This window comes from Callionymus lyra, chromosome 4 (genome assembly GCF_982586985.1).
Source record: "Callionymus lyra chromosome 4, fCalLyr1.hap1.1, whole genome shotgun sequence".
In the NCBI taxonomy this organism is placed as follows: Eukaryota; Metazoa; Chordata; class Actinopteri; order Syngnathiformes; family Callionymidae; genus Callionymus; species Callionymus lyra.
This window is the reverse complement of record NC_141821.1, coordinates 36,910,059-36,932,996: the sequence shown is the minus strand read 5'-3', so window position 1 is coordinate 36,932,996 and position 22,938 is coordinate 36,910,059. Positions and strand designations below refer to the sequence as shown.

The 22,938-nt window shown below is 37.5% G+C and overlaps 3 protein-coding genes across 10 annotated transcripts; 2 read left to right on the top strand and 1 right to left on the bottom strand.

The window, feature by feature from the left end:
• On the top strand, positions 1–13,078 carry LOC148082840 (broad substrate specificity ATP-binding cassette transporter ABCG2-like). Of its 5 annotated transcripts, XM_087788295.1 has the most exons (20): positions 1–76; positions 703–771; positions 2,310–2,366; positions 2,427–2,563; positions 6,100–6,159; positions 6,245–6,359; positions 6,757–6,909; positions 7,073–7,230; positions 9,223–9,325; positions 9,400–9,448; positions 9,508–9,597; positions 9,828–9,938; positions 10,000–10,145; positions 10,966–11,048; positions 11,472–11,561; positions 11,864–11,988; positions 12,144–12,298; positions 12,360–12,449; positions 12,713–12,783; positions 12,857–13,078. In XM_087788295.1, exons 3-20 carry the CDS (start codon positions 2,331–2,333, stop codon positions 13,002–13,004), a joined length of 1,920 nt encoding a protein of 639 aa, XP_087644421.1. In that variant the 5' UTR covers positions 1–76; positions 703–771; positions 2,310–2,330; the 3' UTR covers positions 13,005–13,078. The 5 variants fall into 5 exon arrangements, with proteins under 5 accessions (XP_087644421.1, XP_087644418.1, XP_087644417.1 ...); XM_087788292.1 differs by lacking the exons at positions 1–76; positions 703–771 and adding an exon at positions 908–985 and having other exon boundaries at positions 9,834–9,938; XM_087788291.1 differs by lacking the exons at positions 1–76; positions 703–771 and adding an exon at positions 908–985.
• Positions 13,079–13,745: 667 nt separating this feature from the next.
• LOC148082839 (uncharacterized) lies at positions 13,746–16,383 on the top strand. The gene is made up of 3 exons (XM_087790245.1): positions 13,746–13,831; positions 14,919–15,034; positions 16,123–16,383. The coding sequence occupies exons 1-3, from the start codon at positions 13,756–13,758 to the stop codon at positions 16,381–16,383; spliced, it is 453 nt and encodes a 150-aa protein (XP_087646371.1). The 5' UTR covers positions 13,746–13,755.
• Positions 16,384–16,494: 111 nt separating this feature from the next.
• Positions 16,495–22,634, bottom strand: LOC148082838 (cyclin-dependent kinase-like 2). Of its 4 annotated transcripts, none has more exons than XM_087790103.1 (11): positions 22,552–22,634; positions 21,398–21,606; positions 20,889–21,083; positions 20,646–20,830; positions 20,474–20,586; positions 19,731–19,870; positions 19,543–19,631; positions 17,778–19,466; positions 16,888–16,954; positions 16,685–16,814; positions 16,495–16,595 (listed from the first exon to the last, which is right to left on the bottom strand). In XM_087790103.1, exons 2-11 carry the CDS (start codon positions 21,593–21,595, stop codon positions 16,504–16,506), a joined length of 2,898 nt encoding a protein of 965 aa, XP_087646229.1. In that variant the 5' UTR covers positions 21,596–21,606; positions 22,552–22,634; the 3' UTR covers positions 16,495–16,503. The 4 variants fall into 4 exon arrangements, with proteins under 4 accessions (XP_087646229.1, XP_087646230.1, XP_087646231.1 ...); XM_087790104.1 differs by having other exon boundaries at positions 21,428–21,606; XM_087790105.1 differs by lacking the exons at positions 17,778–19,466; positions 19,543–19,631; positions 19,731–19,870; positions 20,474–20,586.
• Between the last annotated feature and the right edge of the window lie 304 nt (positions 22,635–22,938).

The window sequence follows — 22,938 nt, the reverse complement described above, 5'->3', positions numbered from 1 at the left end:
GTCACAAACCCTGGTTCCTTCTTCCTCTGGATTTGGATTCAGCATCCCACTTCTGATACCTGTCTTAGCAGAGAGGGTGAGAAAACATTTCATGATTCAGGTGTGCGTTTTTTAACTGTCATTACTGTAACATAGTTTTAACTATACAGGCCTTCAGTCAGAAACTAAACATCTTGATGTAGGAGTCATTATCTTGTCAAACTCAATTAAGAAAGGGGGCCAGAAATCTTGTATGTTTACCAAACTAACAGGAAGTTGGAGTCAAATTGGGATATTTTTGGAGCCTCAATTTAACCTCATTCTCTGTGTTTGTTCTCATTGACTAAACATTCCCATTCAATTAGATTTCTTCAATATAAGTTTCACCACACTGACATTTCCCGTTTAGTATGAACTCCACATTCACGTTTTGTAAGTAAGTAAGTAAGTAAGTAATTTTTATTTGTATAGCGCTTTTCCAGACCAGGGTCACAAAGAAAGTTGCCTCTTTTATATCGCTTGTTAGTGGTTCAATTGTTTATCAATTTGGAGTTATTTTTCTGGGAATCAAAAACAATTACATGAGATTTAAGCATTATAACTTTTCATTAATTAACAAAATGTAGGATTTGTTTTTCAAATCCCTCCAAATCTAGTTCAACTGTCATTACAGAATGTAGAAATTAACAATTAAAATGTTCTCTCTGTTCTATTTCTGAACAGGACCCGAATGTTTCCCATTCTCCGGAGAAGTAATGTGCAGGGACTGTTTCCGGACGCAGGGCGGCGTCAGTGAGTAAACTTGTGTGATCCGTGCTGTTGTATTAGAGCGGCGAGGAAAAACAGCTCGAACTGTCACCCGTGAAACTAATTAACACCTGAAGAGATAGCTTAAGGTTTCTATAAAAATAATACAAAAATGGTTCAACATTGTGAATGTGTCCAAAAGTCTTTGCTGCAAGATGCGAAACCTCTACCAGAGATTATGGAGTCAGAGAAACAGCTGGTAAATACTTTACATTTGTTCTTAAATAAGAGTAAATACGTTTATGAGATTACCTTCTTTTTTTTTTTAGGTCTTATTAAGGGTTGGTAGCGATTCAGATATTTTCCACTCTCATTTTTTTAACATTGTTTCTATTTGTACATTTTATATTCCTCATTTTTATTTTCTCAACTACCAAAACACCATTAAAATAACGAACAAACTCTAAAACTTTTAAACACCTGCTATTATTGGAAAACTGACCAGGAGAGGGCGCTGTTGCACTTGTGTAGAACATGTCGTGAAACTTTACGCAACACGTTTTTACGTCCAGTTAAAATTTGATCGTCAAGAAACATTCCATCTGATGGTACTATAAAATAATTTAATGTTTAACATAATAAAACGTATCTTATGAACATGCGGAAAAGTCATACTTATCTGACTTTTTGTTTGGATTATATTTCATATAAAAATAAAAATAAATTCCTTAGGTCATGCAATGCCATTTAATCCACTTTTCATTGATTCTATTTTTAATGTTTTAATATGTGATGCTGTTTTAAATGTTACGTAAAAGTACGGTGACCTTGAGTGTCCAAAAAGGCATCTTCAAATAAAATAATATTATTATTGAAATGAATCTGGTCGCCATGCTCCCACTGAAACGATAGCCAAAACATGTTAACAATTAAAATACAAATCACACCCGGTGAAGTAAATTTGGCTTTATTGTAATATAGGGTTTGTGAAGAGAACCAACCAATCCAGTGTGACCCATGAAAGAAAAGGTTAGAAAGTGCTTATCCTAGTGGCCACCCTGTTGAACTGCAGCGATATACTCCTGACACTGCTGTCCTCCTGCTGACATGCCTTATCGCGCCTCTAGTCATAAACCGGGCTAAACATACCCTGGACGTACTGTCATCGATTTTTGTCATTCACACGCATCTCACACACACACGCATACACTACGGACAGTGATCCGAGTGTGTTGTGCAGGTGGTCCGCAGGTCTTTCTTTCCAGGTGAGAATCCAACTTTTTCTCTCGAAGTTTGGAAAATTCAAATCACTCACGTGTTATGCTCTTAAAATGTAGCTATTCTTGATCGCTATTCAGCATTTTTTTTAAACAAGTTTCCGAAAATCTCACGTTATTTAATCGCAGACTACAGAGGCATTATCTTTTTAACAATGTGATTAGGTTTGATGTAAAAATTGAAGCTTTAAAACATGTTTTAATTGTATTTGTTTCTTCTTCAAACAGGTTGACTGGCAACTGGATAAATAATTTAATTAATATAAAGTAAATATATCACTAAACTTTTACCACATATTTCTGCAGTGTTTTAAAGAGTCCCCCGTCATGGAAATGAACAAGAAAGGATCCTCCAAACATCAGGTACTACGTCATGTTGCACATAAAAAGAATAAAAATATTTATTTGTGATCTTGTGTTCAGAGGACTCAGCGCGCGGACTCTGCCACGCAACGCGGCGCCACCGTCAGCTTCCATGACATCTACTACAAAGTGAGGCAGGGAGGAAGCTTCCTCTGCAGGAAGAAAACCACCACTAAAGACATACTGGTGGATCTCAAGTGAGTGTGTTGATGGTTCTTCTTGTGCAGGCTGTCAACTCAATCACACAAGCGGCCAAAATCATTGTTTGGTATAAATTGCAGGCTGGATTTTTTCTTTTTTTCTTATTACCAAATGTCTGTGACAGGAAATGTGAGTCCAAAGCTTTTTTTTTTATTATTAATTATTGATTTAATATAATTATCTCCCATCAAACTACAAACTACACACACAATTTTTATTAATTAATCATTACATTTTAATGTCTACTTTAATTTTATTATTATACATAATTGTATTTTATTGTACTGTATTCATCCCATTTTATGTTTACTGCATGTCCCTTAGTAAGTTACTGCTCAGAATAAAATACTTTTCACTATGATGTTGTTCAATCCGAGTTCATTATGTTATACATTTGAATAATAAGTTGGTCTGTTTTTAGGAACACAATACCTCAACACTAGTATAGTAACCATTGCCAGGTTTCCAGACACCTTTTGCATTGTTTTAGAATCAACCTCTTTATTATTTGCTTAATCTTAGTAGACAAGGAAGTCTATTTCACTTCTCCCCGAGTTCTGAAGCTACTCGGAGGAATCATCTGTGAACTGATTTTGTTCTTTTGTTCTTATTGGGTCACGCATGTTCATGTAAATTTATGAGAAAAGAAATTTTCCTCGGTTGTTGTCAGGATGCTTCCTGCAGATAATTCACAAACCCTAGACTCGGGGGTAGAAACTGCAGTGTGGAAAGTTTTGATCAGACAAAAGATGAATAAATAAAAAGTTGTGTCACAGTCACATCAAAATCGAGGCCAGGCCCTTTAATTAATTTGTATGCTAGTGTCATTTTATTATTCCCCTGCATGTGTCATGATTCACTGGAGCACTTTACACTTTTATACCAATAACAATTCAAATCAAAGTCATAATTCAACATGGCAAGTTCAGAAAATTGAATGTGAACTTGAAGTTCAGATTTTGATGGTGATCACTGACTAATGAACCTAAATGTGTTTTCTGCATCTTGATCTTTTAGTCTATCCTCACAACAGTGACTCACCAACTGCTGAGGAAATCCATTTAATTAAAGCTAGTTTAAATGTTATTACAAAATAATTAAATCACACTTTTTAATGAATTTGTTTCAAACGATGGATAACAAAGATCCGAACAGTCACAACATTAACATGGATGTGACCTGATTTTCGGATTACTTGAATTACTGTAGAATTAAATAGATTTTTGTTGATTTTACACAATATAGATGTATTGTCAAATCAACCAACACTATTGTTGTTGTTATCTGCCAGGTTTAAATGGTCTCGAGGACTTTCCCTTCTTCTGCAATAGACAGATAACCAGCCTAAGTTGGTTTGTAGTATATGAGGACCGTCAGAATAATTAATTGTTGAATTTAACATTTAAAATGTTGAAACTGTTGTTTGAGTATTGTATTATTTCAAATAATTGATTGAATATTTGTTTATTGAAATATTATTATTATATAATTTTTATTTATTCTGTTAAATAATTTTAAATGATTTCTTGTTTTTTTACACAAAGTTCAGTATTCAAATAATAAAATCTTAATTCATAAATCATTCATTTTGAATCCAATATAAATATTTATATAAACATACAAAACAAATTTAGAAAATATGTAAATAATTTAATACAATTGTTAAATAATATTAATAATAACCTTTCAATAAACGTATATGCAATCAGTTAAAAAAAAATCAATGCACAGTCAAGAAAACAAATTCAAAGCTTATTCGTCTGAATTTGGAAGTTCAACCATTCAATATTATGACGACACTGATATACTTCCATAAAAGTGACCCTCGACCTCTGGCCTGAGGACTGCTTTGATTGGCCACCACTCTCTTCACTAGATCTCCTGACTGTGAAATGTCCTGAAGATCAATCAGGTGTTGTTTACATGGGTTGGTTAAGGTGACGTGACTGGATGAAAGTAAACTTCATAGGTCCAAGTCACAAACGTGAAAGGAAGGAAGTGTTTCTTTGTGGTTTACTCCCCCTGCTGTGTCCAGAGCTTGAGGATGTTTGGAGGAACAATGATTCTTGGCTGGAAGCTACAAATGGTCACAGAGGCAGGACACAGATGTTCACCTGGCAGGAACATGTTTAATCAGGGCATCACATGGACTCAGAGTAACATTATTTACTAATTTGACAAATTTAAAAACTGTACTTAGATCACAAATATGAGTTGATTTAAATTATTATCATATAATAATAATTGATCGAATAGTAACATGAAAATAATCTATTTACTGTTAATTTTCCTGCTTTCAATATACATTATTTCATAATCATTTACTTTAATTAGTACAGCATGTGTAAATGAGTGTTAACAGCTTTAATTGAATATAATCTTATTTCTTTTTAACAAACGATACAGGTAACACTTCCATACAAGTTACTACAATTCATCAAAACAAAAATACTTTATTTTCTACATGGGTATTGTATTTATATATATCTACCGGTTTTATTTTATACAAACCACAGTTTTCTTATGTCTTTGCTGACATTATATAATTCTATTATTCAAACGTTTCGTCATGAACGTGTTGTAACGTTGCTGTAAAATGCACTTGTTCGAGGAGTTCACCTGGAGTCACGTGAGCTGGTATTTTATCGCTGCTGATATCGCAGGTGCTTTATTGTGCAGGACTAATGATTGACTTCAGTGTTTCAAAGTTGAAGGCAGCAGGAATGACCTCGTCCACGTGAGGACTTCAGCTTCACATGTAACACAAGTAAAACGTTGTCTGATGAACAAAATAGTTTGAATTTACTACTTAAAACAAATAATCATGTTTACCCTACATTTCCATTCACTGACATGTGCAGACATTATCTAACAGTGCTCTTGTTTGTTTTATAAATACTTATAATTAATAATTTATAAAAAAAAATTCTGCTGGTTCAATATTAACAAAAAACATTCTTAAGCTCTTAGTTGGTCTCATTGAAGTTGTTTGGCTGCCCTGCTACAAGCCAATCAGCTGCTTTTTAATTTTGTAACAATTAAAATTTTCCATCGGGGAGCATATTATAAACTGTGACTGGTATACGGTGCCGTCAAGCCAAAAGCAGAAATGGACAAATAAAGAATGGAATACTGTATGATGGAATAACATAAATAAAAGGACAACCTTAAAATAAGCTTCATTTTTAATTTAATTCTATATTATTTCATTGTTTTAATTATTTTAAGATTGAAAGGAGCATTTATTTTTTCATATATTTGAAATGTTTTAATAAAATAAACAAATATGCATTAAAGAGACAAATGAAAGGAATAAAATATGAAAAAAAAATGGTACCTCAAAAAAATATCTCTGACTGTTTTATTACTAGTTCAACTATACATATAACTTAGCCATCAGAAACATAACAAACTAAATTATTTTTACAGTATTATTTTTACCATATGCAGGCTCTATAGATGGTGTCAGGGACGGTTCTCTGCCTGGGTTTGTACTGGTGTGACGCTTTTCATTTCAGTTTGTTTTTCACAGTGGGATCATGAAGCCAGGACTCAATGCTATCATGGGAGCCACAGGAAGTGGAAAGTCCTCGTGAGTGTTTGCCAGCAGAGTGAAATAAGTAAGAATGTGACCTCCTGCTGACTTCTTCTCTCCTCTGCTGTCTCTGTGAATCCAGCTTCTTGGACGTTCTGGCGGCCAGAAAAGACCCGTCAGGTTTGTCTGGGGAAGTCTTGATTGACGGCGCTCCTCAACCACCCAACTTTAAGTGTCTGTCGGGATATGTGGTGCAGGTGAGTCCATTTATTGTTCTCTTGATGACTCCCCACTTCCACAACTCCTGTCAAAAAAAATGATGTTCTTGCTCTTGGATTAATCTCCAACCTAACATTGCAACTTGTATTAAATGCCTAAATGTAAGTCTTTTTGTCTCTCATGAGTGTATGACACGCGTTCATCCCCCGGGGGGCGCTGAAAAAGTCTGATTATTTATTAAATCTGATTAGCTTGTACATGAAGGGTAGAAAAGTTTTCATTCTTAGAACCTGAAGTTAGAGAAAAAGGGGGAAACTTCCCACTGAAATTAACGTGTTAAAATAAATCCAAAAAGATATTGAAAATTAGGTCACTAACATGTTTAAGAAGTTATAACAAGACATGTTTCTAAAAATGTATTCTCTCCGTGTGCAGGACGACGTGGTGATGGGAACTCTGACGGTCCGAGAGAACTTCACCTTCTCAGCAGCACTTCGTCTCCCCACTAGTGTCTCTCTGAGTGAGAAGACTAAGAAGGTTAACACACTTATCAAGGAGCTGGGACTGACTCGAGTGGCAGACTCGAAGGTGAGACCAGGACCAGTGAAAGACCAGACAGTCACAGAAGAAACTGGTTGAATTTACAGTTGCTGCCATGTTGTAGTAGACAATTGTGGAGATGCTACATATTGCTAAGGTTAGCTTCTAGCTTTGACAGTTGTCAGTGAAAGCTTTTGTGTTTTTTCACCAGGTAGGTACTCAACTGATTCGAGGTATCTCCGGAGGGGAGAGGAAACGAACCAACATCGGCATGGAACTCCTCATTGATCCACCGGTGCTTTTTTTGGATGAACCCACAACCGGTCTCGACGCCAGCACCGCCAACTCAGTGCTCCTCCTGCTCAAGAGGTACGAGCATGTACTCTCACTTTTGTGAAACAGAAAGTTTTAGAAAAGAGTGTGAGAGAGTTTGATGGTAGATGTGAGAGAGTTTGATGGTAGATGTGAGAGAGTTTGATGGTAGATGTGAGAGAGTTTGATGGTAGGTGTGAGAGAGTTTGATAGTAGATGTGAGAGAGTTTGATAGTAGATGTGAGAGAGTTTGATAGTAGATGTGAGAGAGTTTAATGGTAGATGTGAGAGAGTTTGATGGTAGATGTGAGAGAGTTTGATGGTAGGTGTGAGAGAGTTTGATGTTAGGTGTGAGAGAGTTTGATGGTAGGTGTGAGAGAGTTTAATGGTAGATGTGAGAGAGTTTGATGGTAGGTGTGAGAGAGTTTGATGGTTGATGTGAGAGAGTTTGATGGTAGATGTAAGAGAGTTTAATGGTAGGTGTGAGAGAGTTTGATGGTAGGTGTGAGGGAGTTTGATGGTAGGTGTGAGAGAGTTTGATGGTAGGTGTGAGAGAGTTTGATGGTAGGTGTGAGAGAGTTTGGTAGATGTGAGAGAGTTTGGTAGATGTGAGAGAGTTTGATGGTAGATGTGAGAGAGTTTGATGGTAGGTGTAAGAGAGTTTGATGGTAGATGTGAGAGAGTTTGATGGTAGGCGTGAGAGAGTTTGATGGTAGATGTGAGAGAGTTTGATGGTAGACGTGAGAGAGTTTGATGGTAGATGTGAGAGAGTTTGATGGTAGACGTGAGAGAGTTTGATGGTAGACGTGAGAGAGTTTGATGGTAGATGTGAGAGAGTTTGATGGTAGACGTGAGAGAGTTTGATGGTAGATGTGAGAGAGTTTGATGGTAGACGTGAGAGAGTTTGATGGTAGATGTGAGAGAGTTTGATGGTAGACGTGAGAGAGTTTGATGGTAGATGTGAGAGAGTTTGATGGTAGATGTGAGAGAGTTTGATGGTAGACGTGAGAGAGTTTGATGGTAGACGTGAGAGAGTTTGATGGTAGATGTGAGAGAGTTTGATGGTAGATGTGAGAGAGTTTGATGATAGATGTGAGTGAGTTTGATAGTAGATGTGAGAGAGTTTGATGATAGATGTGAGTGAGTTTGATAGTAGATGTGAGAGAGTTTGAGAGTAGATAAGAGAGAGTTTGAGAGTAGATAAGAGAGAGTTTGATGGTAGATGTGAGAGAGTTTGATGGTAGACGTGAGAGAGTTTGATGGTAGATGTGAGAGAGTTTGATGGTAGACGTGAGAGAGTTTGATGGTAGATGTGAGAGAGTTTGATGGTAGACGTGAGAGAGTTTGATGGTAGACGTGAGAGAGTTTGATGGTAGATGTGAGAGAGTTTGATGGTAGACGTGAGAGAGTTTGATGGTAGACGTGAGAGAGTTTGATGGTAGACGTGAGAGAGTTTGATGGTAGATGTGAGTGAGTTTGATAGTAGATGTGAGAGAGTTTGATGATAGATGTGAGTGAGTTTGATAGTAGATAAGAGAGAGTTTGAGAGTAGATAAGAGAGAGTTTGATGGTAGATGTGAGAGAGTTTGATGGTAGATGTGAGAGAGTTTGATGGTAGATGTGAGTGAGTTTGATGGTAGATGTGAGAGAGTTTGATAGTAGATGTGTAGATACTGTACATGATCATTTGTGTGTCATGATTTGTAGGTCATGTGATTCCATGAAACACACAATGTTAACATGATAACTTGCCAAACAAACGAGTCACATGATACATAAAAGGTTCACATGACAAACGAATGATACACAAATGGTCTCATTATGCACATAAAGTTCTCATGACATACACAAGATCACATGATGCACACAAAGTTCACATGGAATAAATAAATCATCATGTGGCACACATAATGTACACTTGTTAAACATATATGATGAAAGAACAGATAAATGATCACATGACACACAAAACGTTCACATGACATGCATAAATAATGAAAGAACGTAGATTAAAGAAAGTGTCTAAGTTGTTTTTTTTCTCATCACAAGGATGGCGAGAAGTGGTCGAACAATCATTCTTTCCATTCATCAACCTCGATATTCAATCTACCGTCTGTTCGACAGCTTGACCTTGTTGGTCAGCGGCAAACAAGTAATGTGCTCCGAACTACCTAGAAGCCTTTGAGCAAAGCTTCCCTCTTTCACCATCAATGCCTTGTTACTCAGGTTTACCATGGCCCAGCTCAGGAAGCTCTGCAGTACTTCTCTGAAATTGGTAAGAAGCTTGAATCCAGGCAGAGTGGTGGAAAACATGATGGACTTGATTTTTCCCAGGATACACCTGTGAGCCACACAACAATCCTGCTGACTTCTTTCTTGATGTCATCAACGGGGACTCGACAGCCTTGACTGATGCAGACGAAGGTTTGTTTATCTTAAAAATAACGATTCAAACTAAAACAAGAGTCCCTCATGGTTTTTAATTTTTTCAACTTTCAACTAAGAAGACTGAGAAAGAAAGTGCTAGTGAGCACTTATTTTGAATTTTATTTTAGCATTTAAAAATTCAGACATAATCCAGACGACGATTACGACAAACTTAAAACATCGAGAATGCAACTTTGTTTTAGCAATATCAGACTGAATGTTTGTAGTTTCAGATCCAGACTCTGAGTCGTTCTCGTCCACCAAACAGAGGATCGAAGACAAGCTGGTGGAGGAGTTCAGAAGCAGTCTCTACAACAGACAGACCAGAGCAGAGATGCGTGAGTAGAAGCTGGACGCTGATGCTGACAATTTCACGTCAATCTTCTTCTCTTGTTGTAGAGGGAATCATCCAGGGGAAGGGGACGAGCACAGTGTCCTCCTCCAGGACCATCACATACAACACCAGTTTCCTCACCCAGTTTAAATGGGTCAATAAGAGGATGTTTCGCAACCTGATACTCAACCCCCAGACCTCTGTTGCACAAGTCAGTGTTCACGTCAAAACAATGATTCATTTTTATGGAAGTAAATCAGTGGAATCCAAATATTGAATGGTTGAAATTTAACATTACAAATAATTAACTAATTTTTATTGGAATTTTTTTTCTTCCAAGCATTGAATACATTTTTCAATAAAATAACTCGTAGTTTGATTGGCTGAAGGCTTGATCAAGTAGCTCAGTACTCTTTTGGTATTGTCTGGTGGCACTAAATACCAACATTTTTATATAAAATTAAAAAGTAAAGTAAGTAAATAAGATTATTATTAAAAATTAAAAAGCAATGGTTTAAAAAAAGAATAAATTCAGAAAATGTATTTTTCAATTATTGGAATTCATCCGTTTAATAAAGAAATTATTTAAAGAAATTATTTAAAAGAAACAAATAACAATTCAATAATAAAATTCAAAGTTTCATCATTTAAAATGAAAAGTTAAAAAATTCAATATTCTGATGGAACTGATATTGAATATTGTTTTGATTGTTTAAGCGCTTTGTGACCCTGGTCTGGAAAAGCGCTCTACAAATATAAATGACTTACTTACTTATATCTTTACAATTTCCGATAATCTGTCATCAATGTGTAAAAATGTTCGTCAGTGTCTTGGTAACTGCAGTATTATTTGAGGTTAATATTGTTTATGCACTTTTAACATCGAACACGGAAGCGGACAGGTTTTTTTTCCTCTTCCGTCACACCATCTAGTGGCCAATATGAGAAGCGCTAATAAGAAGATACTGACGAAAACACTTGAATTCTGAAGCTGTATTACTTAAATGAAAGTATGTTAACTGTGTCTGCAGCTCGCCGTGACTTTGTTCCTCGCTCTGGTAGTGGGAGCCATATTCTTCGATGTGCAGGACAACCAGAGCGGACTCCAGAACAGGTTTCATAGTCACTGTTAATTGATTGTCATAAACACCTGAATACATTGAAACTGGATCATGTTTAGCCAAGAGACACAAGAAATCCACAAGTTCACTGGGTTTTTACTTGGTAGGTATTGATGAAAAATAAATTACGATATAAAGCGTACTGTACATATTTATTTTAAATGTAATTGATATCTATTTAATAACTTGATTTTAAGCTCTGTTTATCAAATATATAAAGTATTAGAAAGCTTGCACCTGCTCATATTTCTAGTGAGTTAACAGTGACAGACAAACAATCAAAAGAGAAATACAATACCATTTAAAGTCACAAGTTGTCTTGAAATAGTGTATTCCTCCTTCCTATCATTATGTCCATGTATGTTTTCTGAATTGTCTTTTTTATAATCAACCACTTTTTCACGTTGTTATCTCAGGATGGGCACTCTTTTCTTCATCACGGTCAATCAGTGCTTCAGCTCGCTGTCTGCGGCCGAGCTTTTCATCACAGAGAGAAAACTCTTCATGTGAGTCGGTTGAATTTCACACACAACATGAAAATTAAAATATTAAAGTGTGACTTTGAGACTTGTTCAAGTCATATTTTCAATAAAACATAAAGCAACCCCTGAAAGCCTGATGACATTCATTGATATGAAAGTGATTTAACAAAATTCTGTAATGACCTTCATAAACACTGTCATCCCCTCATTGTCTGAAGTTTTGTTATTAAGTTGAACTAATATGCAAAAGATGAATTTCTGAGCATTGAAACTGGGAGACAATATCTACTCAAGAATATCTTTATTTTCTTTGGTCTTCTCTGCAGACACGAGTACATCAGTGGTTACTACAGACTGTCAGTCTACTTCCTGTCAAAGATTCTGTCTGACATCATCACACTGAGGACCATTCCTGCCATCGTCTTCAGCTGCGTGGCCTACTTTATGATCGGTCCGTGTTTGTTTTTAGAAATGAAAAATTAGTTTTTAAATATTGTCTAGGAAATCTCTGTCATCGTAGATCTATCAATCAATTCAATCTGGCATCTGTATGATTATTCCTAACGAGTATTGTGTTGATGGAAGGTTGTTTGGGTGCATGTGCAGGTCTGAAGCCAACAGTGGAGGCGTTCTTCCTCTTCATGTTCTCAGTCATGCTGGTGGCCTACACGGCGACCGCCATGGCTCTGGCTATATCCGCTGATCAGACAGTGGTGGCCATCGCCAATATCTTCATGACCATTTCCTGCGTCTTCATGATGGTTCGTGGATCGTAAACACGTCAGAAGTCTTTGCTATTTAAACATCTGTCTCCTCCTGCAGATCTTTGCAGGTTTGCTGGTGAACCTTCCCTCCATTGTCAACTGGTTGGCCTGGTTAAAATACTTGAGTATACCAAGATATGGACTGAGTGTATGTACAACGTCTTCTGCAACCTAATTCATTTTAGTAATAACAGGAATAAACTGAACACTAGTGACACCGCACAAAAATCTATGACACACATAAATGATAACATGAAGGATAATGTTCACATGACGCACATGATGTTCACATGACACACATGATGTTCACATGACGCACATGATGTTCACATGACACACATGATGTTCACATGACGCACATGATGTTCACATGACAGGTCGCTGATGATGACAGAGTGTTTGTGTTTGCAGGCTCTCCAGATAAATGAATTCACAGGGCTGAAATTTTGTCAAGGACTCGACAGCACCCCTCCTGGTCTTGTGTAAGGCAGCACTCACCTCTCATGTTGACTGTATTCTCTCTGGTAGATAATCCCAGAATAACTCTCTGCTCAGCTGCACAGGCGAGGAGTTCCTGGACCAGCAAGGCGTGGACTACTCAGCGTGGGGATTCTGGCAGAACCACTTAGCGCTCATAATTATGACCATCTGTTTCCTTACCATCGCCTACCTGAAGCTGCGCTTCATCAGGAAGTTCACATAGAGCTTCACCATCACTCTGGAGGAGGAATGTTCCTTTGATTTCACATACTGGGCTGATCGTTTCACACCTGTTGATGCTTTAACTAGAATTGTAATTGTGTTCACTTTTGAAATAAGAGTTTCTATATTTATTGATTTGTTTAAATAATAAAAAATTAAATTCTGTTTTTTTTACAAAGTTGTACCTGTTTTTTTTTTATATAAACAAACATTTTCATAAAAATAAATTATAAAACAGAAATATAAAATGAATGTTTCTTGATATCGTGATGCAGTTTTATATTTGGTGTTGTTATACATGAATCAAAGTATGAATATGCACATAAATGGACGCCACTTGCTGCCATGGAAACGATGGCTATTTGTCCGACCACAGAAATGTCACCTTCACTGGTGAAAGTTTTCAATCATGTCTTCTCATGACCGAATGATTGGCATATTTAAGACATAAAAGACTATTTTTTTGTCGACACATCTGGTCCTGAAACTATAATTTTTCCTTTTAAAAATATAAATATCCCTGAATATCCATATTTGGACATCCTTACTGAATCATGTCTGATGTTTTAGAGTCCTGGTTTAGACAAAAGTAGTTTTTCCTTTGATGAATCAACGTTAAATATTACGAAGATTATCTGGATCAACGGTGTTGCAACCCAGGAACTTTCTAGTCTAGACGTCTCTGCTTCTCCTCCCTCTTCTTTCATTTTCTCCTAGTTCTCCCTCAAGCGGTTGCCTTGAACTTTGCTACCATGTCCACAGTGTCGTACATCTCCTTCTTTATTTTCATCCTTCTCTCCAGGGAGCAAAGAGTTTCTTCAACTCTGGGTGAGTACCACATGTTTTTTTAACAGTAGTGATGAGAAGGAAAAAGCGTGTAAACAGACCTGAGGGTGGCGGACATAAGACTATTCACTCCTTGAAGGTGTCATCTTCATAAAATATTCAGCCATGCGTGAAAGATCCAATATCAGAGACGCCTTCACACAGCTGTGGGACCAGATTCAGAATTCAAAGGCACAGAAAACACATTTCCTTATATCCTCTTCTGTTACTACTTTTTACTACTAATGACACCGTTTTTTGAAGCCACATGTAATACTACTTTTAACACAACATGTAATGCCACTTGTAAAGCCAGATTTAATTTCTCTAGTAACACCAATTGTAATGAAATGCTCACACCACTTGTAAAGCCACATGTAACACCACATGTAATGCCACTTATAAAGCCACATGTAACGCCACATGTAATGCCACTTGTAAAGCCACATGTAACACCACATGTAATGCCACATGTAACACCACATGTAACATCACATATAATGCCACTTGTAAAGCCACATGTAACGCCACATATAACGCCACATATAATGCCACTTGTAAAGCCACATGTAACGCCACATATAATGCCACTTGTAAAGCCACATGTAACCGAACATTTAATGCCACTTGTAACGCCACATGTAACACCACATATAATTCCACTTGTAAAACCACATGTAACACCACATATAATGCCACTTGTAAAGCCACATGTAACACCACATATAATGCCACTTGTAAAGCCACATGTAACACCACATGTAATGCCACTTGTAACGCCACATGTAACACCACATGTAATGCCACATGTGAAGCCACATGTAAAGCCACATGTAACGCCACATATAATGCCACTTGTAACGCCACATATAATGCCACTTGTAACGCCACATGTAACACCACATATAATGCCACTTGTAACGCCATATGTAACGCCACATATAATGCCACTTGTAACGCCACATGTAACACCACATATAATGCCACTTGTAAAGCCACATGTAACGCCACATTGTATTATAAACAATGAAATGTTATGTGTTTTAAGTGATTTTGACTTTTTTTTTCACCAAACGCATTGATAAATTAGGTTTTGAGGTTCCAGAGATTGACGGCTCACCAGTGGAGGACTCCTGTCGGATTTTCCTGACTCCGCCTCCAGATGTTGCTGACAAGGGCATCACTCCGTCGATGATCACCAAGAAGGTATTTGATGCCTGATGATAAGATTCCACTGAAAAGTCCTCTTATTTATGCATCTCATATGTTCAGCCACTTTTTCACTTTTTCAGTCTTGTACATTGTACCATTTTCTACACAAATGAAAAGATGACTATTCTTTAAATTAGCAGTCACCAATTACTCCCTTTTAGCTATGGCAAATAAATATTACCCGCTTGAAATACTCTGAGTGATTTTTTCCGCTGGGGTGAACCTTGGCTGTATTTATGTTGAAGGTTGAAGGCAGAAGATCATGTAAACTATGACATAAACTACAACTTATCCAGAACACTGCTGCTTGTCTGCTCATCCAAACTTGGGGGGGTTGGTGAGGTACCAACCTCCTCAGTCTTGTTTTTTTTTAACCAGTTATTTGCATGTAAAACCCCTCAAAATATACATTATTATTATTAAACGAGCAACTATTTTATGAATAATTTATATATATAGTGTTTTTGTTTTAGGACTTTTATCCTCCCCTTTTTTCATTTTTGTGAGCATTTATAAAATGTAAAATCTGTTTTATATATTTTTTAATGTTCTTTAACATGAGATGTTTCTTTAATTGAAGGTTATAAAATACAATGAAATAATTATCTCAGCATATTCAGCTTGATTTTATACTTTTGGCTCCTTTATTCTTTTCCCTACAACTGCCACTGTATAAAATGCTTCTGAGTAAATTAAATTACCCATGTCTGCTCTTGAGACACAATGTCGCAAGAAATATCAGGATTTCAGAATATAAATAGAACACTGAAACCCAAAAAAACACTTTGCACAAATACAACATCTGAAGTATTTACGGCAAATTACGTCATCAGGGAGTTTGGATGAAATATCTACCATTAAACTAAAATCCTTTTCCAATGGCCACTGCAAACAAGAGACCCCTGATAAAAGTATCAATATAGATTTAAAAATATGAACAAATACAAAGTGGTCATTATGGACTCGGTTGCTGGGTAAACCACAGGAAGGAACACGTTTTGAACAAAAGATTTCTAATACTTTTTCTGCTTTTGCGCCTGCACATTAAATGATCATTTCTTTCCATCTTTGTCACTTTCCAGCAGGTTGTGACGACGCATCATCAGTCAAAAGTCCAGACCAAGCCGACAAAGCCTGAAGTTACGATGAAAACTCCTCCAGGCCTGAAGACGCCGCCTCCTGGACGACCGATCATCGATGTCCTACTCGAGTACCTGATGTCTAACAGCAAATCACTGAACAACAGGATGACCTCCAGCAGTGAGGAATTTGTATCTTATCCAATCAGACCAGACCAGAGATGGTTAAATGTCGCTTCTTCTCAGGACTCTAGTGACGAATGAAGAGCGTGACAGTCAACTTGACACACTTTGAAGTTGTTGTAATTACATTACAGAAGCACTTTGGATCATGTTTGTTTCACATTCTTTATTAACATTGGTTTCTGGCTGAGTTAGCATGAGTTACACAGACGACTGAGGCGACACACCAGGAACCGGTCCCTGCGCTGGTTCTAGAGGTTGATGGTCCTTTCTCACACTTCTGCTGTGTTTACCTAAACGACAGAAGGACCAATCACAGCGTCACTCACTCATATGTATGATGATGACACCTGGGTCTATCATCCAGGGGAAATGCACCAACCGTCTCTTCCTTGCACGTCTGGCAGCACCTTCACGTCTGGGAATTCAACGTCACAATTTATCTTGGGTTCATTTGGGCCACAGACGTCCGACGGTGAGAGTCGTTCGCAGGTGACACTCCTCTCCTTTAGCTGATGAGAGAAAACAATAATCCAACCTATTCATCACAAATGTGTCAACATAGATCTGGCATAGAACTTTCACCTGAGCTGGGTTTGAACCTGACAAATGGCTGGAGAGTGACTGGCGACTGGAAATGCCTCCTTGGCGCCTATTAAAGTGAGGGGGGGTCAAAAAGTCAGATGCAACTTCACTCAGTAGCACTGAGAAAGCATGTACCACTGCCAAGATGCTGATTTTATTTCAGCAAGAACAGCTTTAACAATTCAAAAATTGTCTTGACTTGGCGTTCAAATTTTCTCTGCAGTATTGCTACACAAGGCTCTGTATTCAGGAATCTTGAGGAATATTCTATTCATCTTAGTGCGCTTCATAATACAGTTTGCTTTATAGTCCAAAATAACCTCTCTTGGCGGAGATGGTAGAAACTAAAAGGTCCTCCGAGGCATGTAATTGTAAGAAAGGTAATTTCTGTTTGAAAACAGATTGCTAGCATTTAGCCACCAACTTCTAATAGGTATTTAAAAAGTTGGTATACTGTGGTCATATCATAACCTGCTTGTACTGTAGCACACGTCTAGCAGGGCACCAGTTTTCAAACATCTACCCAAGGGGACTTAAGGGAGACAAAGCTAGACTAGTGATCGCAATACTTGCAGTAGCTGTTTCAAGGATATATGGGGTGTGCTAACAGGTTTAGAAATAAAATGTTGTTGGTCTTTTATTACTAAAAAATCCTTTTAAGTGTGCCCAGTAGCCATGAAAGTCCATAACTACAGGCATGACACAGTTGACTCAATGTAGATCGCCTTAATTGATGGCCGACTAGGAAATCAAGATCATGTTTCGAATAAAATTGTTTTACTTCGAGAACTTCCTCCTTCAACACATATCTACCTATCTAAATGAAAGGCTTCCACAGCAGGAAATGAGAATTTTAAGAACGATTTGTGTTCTAATTGAAGAAAAATCACCTATTGTTGACAGTCCAAGATGGATGCCTGGAGGACAGATGAAGATGACGGCTGGAAGCTTGGTTTTGGTAAGTTACACCAGACATGGGTGGCATGATTAGAGCTGAGGATGGGGGCACAAGAAGAGGGGTGCCGGAGGGAGGAGCAGGAGGTGGAGGTGGTGAAAAAGTACAGTTTTTCCAAATATCACCCTCACAAAGAGTAATGTTGTCCATTTTTGAGCAAATAATTCCGGTTAAAGGTCTGAGATCTGAGTTGAAGGAAATTGAATCTAAAGTTTTTCTGAGTCCTGGATTGTTCTCCGCCTCGGAGTCAGCAAAACAACTTGGAATAAAAACCACAGTAGATCGTGTGTGACTTTTCAAAGCGCCAGATGATTTTAGGTGCCAGAGGAACGGTTCTGAGTTATCTGTTCCTTGAACAGTTACCTGACTTTCAGAAATTATACTCTCTGGATCTGATGCAGTTGTTTTTTTCTTGGCAGGAGTTTCTTCAAATGCAGATGGTCTAGGGTCTGTGCTGTGTAATGTTCTATTCTTAGACATGGAGATGTCTTTTTTATGACTTTCTAAAGGTCTTTTCGAGGTAGTGTCAGCCTTTGGTCCAGTCTTGAGGATCATATCCTTTGAAGAGTTAGGAACTAGTTGGGAACTCCAGGGTTTGACAGACCCGTCTCTCCACTCCCCAACCACTTTTGAGATTTTTGGGGTAAAATCTTTGGTATCAATTTCGAATTTCTGGTTTCCTTTTTTAGGCACCTCAATACTAACTTTAGAAAGCTGTGTTGGTGAATGGTCTGTGAGGAAACTCAAGGGGGTACTTCCTGTTTTGTTGGACACCTGGGCCACCGAGTTTTTCATCACAGGTTTTGGTGAAAATTGCTTTGTACAATCTGCAGCCATCATTTCATCCGTAGTCTTTGGGTTAGTCTGACTCTGCAAAGTATTCTTAGATTGTTTTGTAAAAGAAGTGAATATTTTATCCTTTGTACCATCGAAACGCCTGATTTCTTCAGCACTCGGACAAAATATTGTTGGTTGGTTGACGTTGGCTGCATGTTCTGGTGAAGAAAAGGAGGTCCAGTTGGATTTATCCTCTGTAACCATTTTCAAAATATTAGGCACATTTGTGTCTGAGGTATGATAGCTTGGCTGATGTTGGCTTGACTGCGTGTTTGTTGACCCTCCTGGATTGACTTCCATAGTGTTTTCTTTGGAAATTGAACCATCTGAACACTCTTTTGCTTCTATTTTCCCATCTCTATGATCTGCAGACTTCTCTGTTTTAGAGCTAGTATCGTTGACCTGGGGCTTTAAACCTTCCTTGAGAGAAAACTGAAATACCTTCGGTGGTTTCGACTGTTCTGTGTATTTTGTTGCCTTGTTTTTGACACTCATCTTTCCTATACTGTCTGTACTTTTGCTGCCTTTTGAAGGTTTCTTGCACACTGAGGGTTCTGAGCTGTTGCGCATGGTCTTAGACATCTTCGACTGTTTTTCTTTCGCTTTCTCCATCTTTTCTTCCAGTTTCATTTTCTCCTTGATATCGTCCGCCATTGTCCTGTCTTTGCCTTTCCAGCTTCTTTTGTCTTCTTCATCCACTCCTTGAATAGGTGTCTTTGCTATTTTGGGAAGGGTGGAGTTCTCTCTGTGTTCTTTCTGAATCTTGGCATTCAGTTCATCCACAAACCTGTTTCTCAGATGAAGGTCAGTTAAAAGACTTTACTTAAAGACACATATTTCAACCATAATTGTATTTCAATTACCTAATATGGAAAGAGTCATGGATCAACAAAGGATACTCGAGAAGTTTTGAACATTCAGCTCGTCTTTCTGGGTCCATCTGAAGGCAACCCTTAAGGCGTTCATAGAAACAAATAGTAATGATATTTATATCTTGAGGTAAAGTAGCAAATGTATTTCTCTACAATAGGATGGTCCGATTTGTGAATACCTGAGTTAGCTCCAGCACCATACTAGGAACTGCTGGGTATCGCTGTTCTAAAGACACCTTACTGAAACTTTCTGGCAGTTTTACGCCAGAAAATACCGGATTCCGATAGAAAAGTGTTTGGTGATGAGTTGTCAGGTTACCTGTGGTTAAACAACAAGGTGTTTGAGTCAACATTTAGATGTTATGGTAACATTTTTCTGAAGGTTCTCTGCATTATCCGCTCATTGACAAGACATTATAAAGCATTTATATGAGATAATTATGGGTCTTACAATTGTAGCACTGCAGCATTGCCTCCCTTTCTGCCCCCTTACAGTAAACAAAAAAAGCTTAAATGATGGAAATCATTTGAATATTTGGATAAGATGTATTTGCATTCGTATTTGCCGCCCTCATGTCCCCTTCCCTTTGTCTTAAAAGAGTTCCCCCCCTGAAGCCCTCTGATAAGTCAGTTTTGGACATGCCCATTTTTTCCCATCAATATTAGACATGCTTGAATTATCTGCCGCCTCTTCAGTCCCCTTACAATTGACAAAAGCAGCTTCTCCCTTAGTGTGCTATATATGTATGGTTTAAATTTAAATTTAATTTGGCAGTTTTCTGCCCCCACACCCCTCAAAACCTTTAAGAGAAGGTCCGTGGTCAACATGCTGATAATGCTTAATAATAACACAACGCAAATTTACTCAAGAATAGTCCGGAAGTGTTTCAAAGATAGACATCAAAAAAATAAAAGAACTCACCAAAGAACCCGACAATGTGGTATATTTGGTCAAGGTCGGAGTCTCCAGGAAACAGTGGCTGACCAGTTAACATTTCCATAAACAGGCAACCTAAAGCCCACACATCTACTGGTCTACATGAAAGCACACATTAACATCTTGAGCAGCAATCTGTAAATGTAATCCGACTTACTTCCCATACTTGGTATCTCCCACGAGGAGTTCCGGGGCTCTGTACCACCTGGTGGCCACGTACTCTGTGTAGACTCCGCCTTCTGCAGGTGACGCCATGGTGCGGGCAAAACCAAAATCACACAACTTGACCACACCTCCGTGTGAGATGAGGATGTTCTCTGGTTTGATGTCCCGATGGATAACCTGGGCGTATGAATATGGATCGGTAAAGGCCAGTAATGCCTAATGCTGACAACCTTACGTTCTGCTGGTGGCAAAAAGCGGTCGCCCTCAGAATCTGGTAAGAGTACTGGCGACTTGTGTTCAGGTCGAGGCCATTCGTGTTCTGCTCCAAATCATCAAGAAGGGTCCGCTCCACAAACTCAAACACCAGATACCAACGACGACGGCGCTTCCATACTTCCAGAAGGTTCACTAGGTTGTCATGACGAAGTTGCTATAAACATGGGAATAGTATATGAAAAAGATGTTTCTCAATAACTTATATTATAGCTCATCTTTTCATAAATGAAAATCCAACCCCTGCTGGGTTCATACTTGACCATAAATGATTCTGATACTGAGTATTTCTTTCATCAGAGGTAACGTTGCGTGACATGCTCGCAGTAATGTATCCAGTAGGAAACAGAAAAAGCTAATTGTTGTTTTTTTTAGATTCAATTCCTTTCATCTGCTGTCAATATGATCCACCTGTGCTTGTCTTGTGATTGACACTATTTGTACAAGGCATCTATCAGGTTTCAGACTGACCACTCCACACATCAATTGATTAACAGCTACCCGCAGCAGCTTGATCTCCCTCAGGGCGATCTTCTTCACCGCCTTGTCATTGTCTGAGTCCATGAACTTCTTGATGGCAACCAGACGACCTGATTCTCGATGGCGGCACTTTAGAACTGTGCCGTAGCTGCCTTCACCCACCAGGCCCAAAGACTCGTACCGCTCCATTAACCTAACGTCTGGAGACAACATGATATCACACACTTTTTTTAATTTTTTAAAACACACTTCTGGTTTTGGTCTATTATTAAATAAAATATGTAAATGTTTTTATTTTTTTCTACTTATATTTTTCTATTACTACATTCAGTGTCATCGATGGGGAATGAAAGTATCTCAGTGCCATCAAAAAAATAGATTGAATTCAATAATTTCTATATTGAAAGGTTAACTTTTATTTTATCGATTTCTACAATTAGTATATTGACAAGTTGAGTTTTTAATATATATATATATTTTTAATTACCATTTTCAAATTAATATTTTATTTACACAAAAATTTGAATATTCCGATAATTTAAAAATCAATTATGAGCACTATTAAACCAACATTATACAAAAATATATATTTGAAATATTGGAATTAGAATATATAATAACTCTTTTTGTAAAAGAAACATCTAACGTTAACTATTATACCAACATTTTTCAAATGACTACGAATTTAAAAAATATTGAATTATTAGTCTAATGGAAGAATTACTATAAAATAAAAGTAAATAATCATTCATTTTTTAAATATTCAACATTTTTTGTTCAATATAATAATAATCAAAATAATTATTTTTTTAATCAAAGCTTTAGCATTTGATATTCAATATTATGATGCCACAAATATGTGTGGGATTGCACATTAAACTGTACCAGGTTTAGTCAAAATCTAAGTGATAGCAAACGTGTTTTGCAATTCTTAATAAGATATTTAATATATCTGTAGTCACGTATGTATAGAATCAGTCAATATATGTCAATATGGTTGTAAGGACATTCATGTTTTTACATCTAACATTTAAATCAAATACTGTTGAAAAAACAAGCGTTCGCTAAATGTTTAATACAAGCGTTTGAACACATTTTTCTTCGATATTGTTGTTGATAAGTTAAAGTTAAAAGCTCACACTCACCTCACATTTGACGTCTTCCGTCTCCGTTATTGAGGTAAACACTGGAGTAACATTGTTTGTGTTACCTGAGACGTGTGTCGGTGTCGATATCTGTGTGTGCGTGTGTGTTGCTGTACTGACCACCAGACACGTTGCTATGGCAACCTCCCCTGCCGCGCAGGTCTATGACATCTTGTTTATCCCACATCATCGCAGGCTCCACTAGTTTACTAACAAAAGTTTAGTTTTCATCCTGAATGTTCAGAATATGTATTTGTACATTCACATTCTCGCCAACATATCGGCTTTGCTTACCTGTCAACATTTGTTTCCATTTTATTGACTTTCGTTAAACTACGAATACAAATCCTAAACATCATTTTAGAATATTTAATAATTAGATAATCA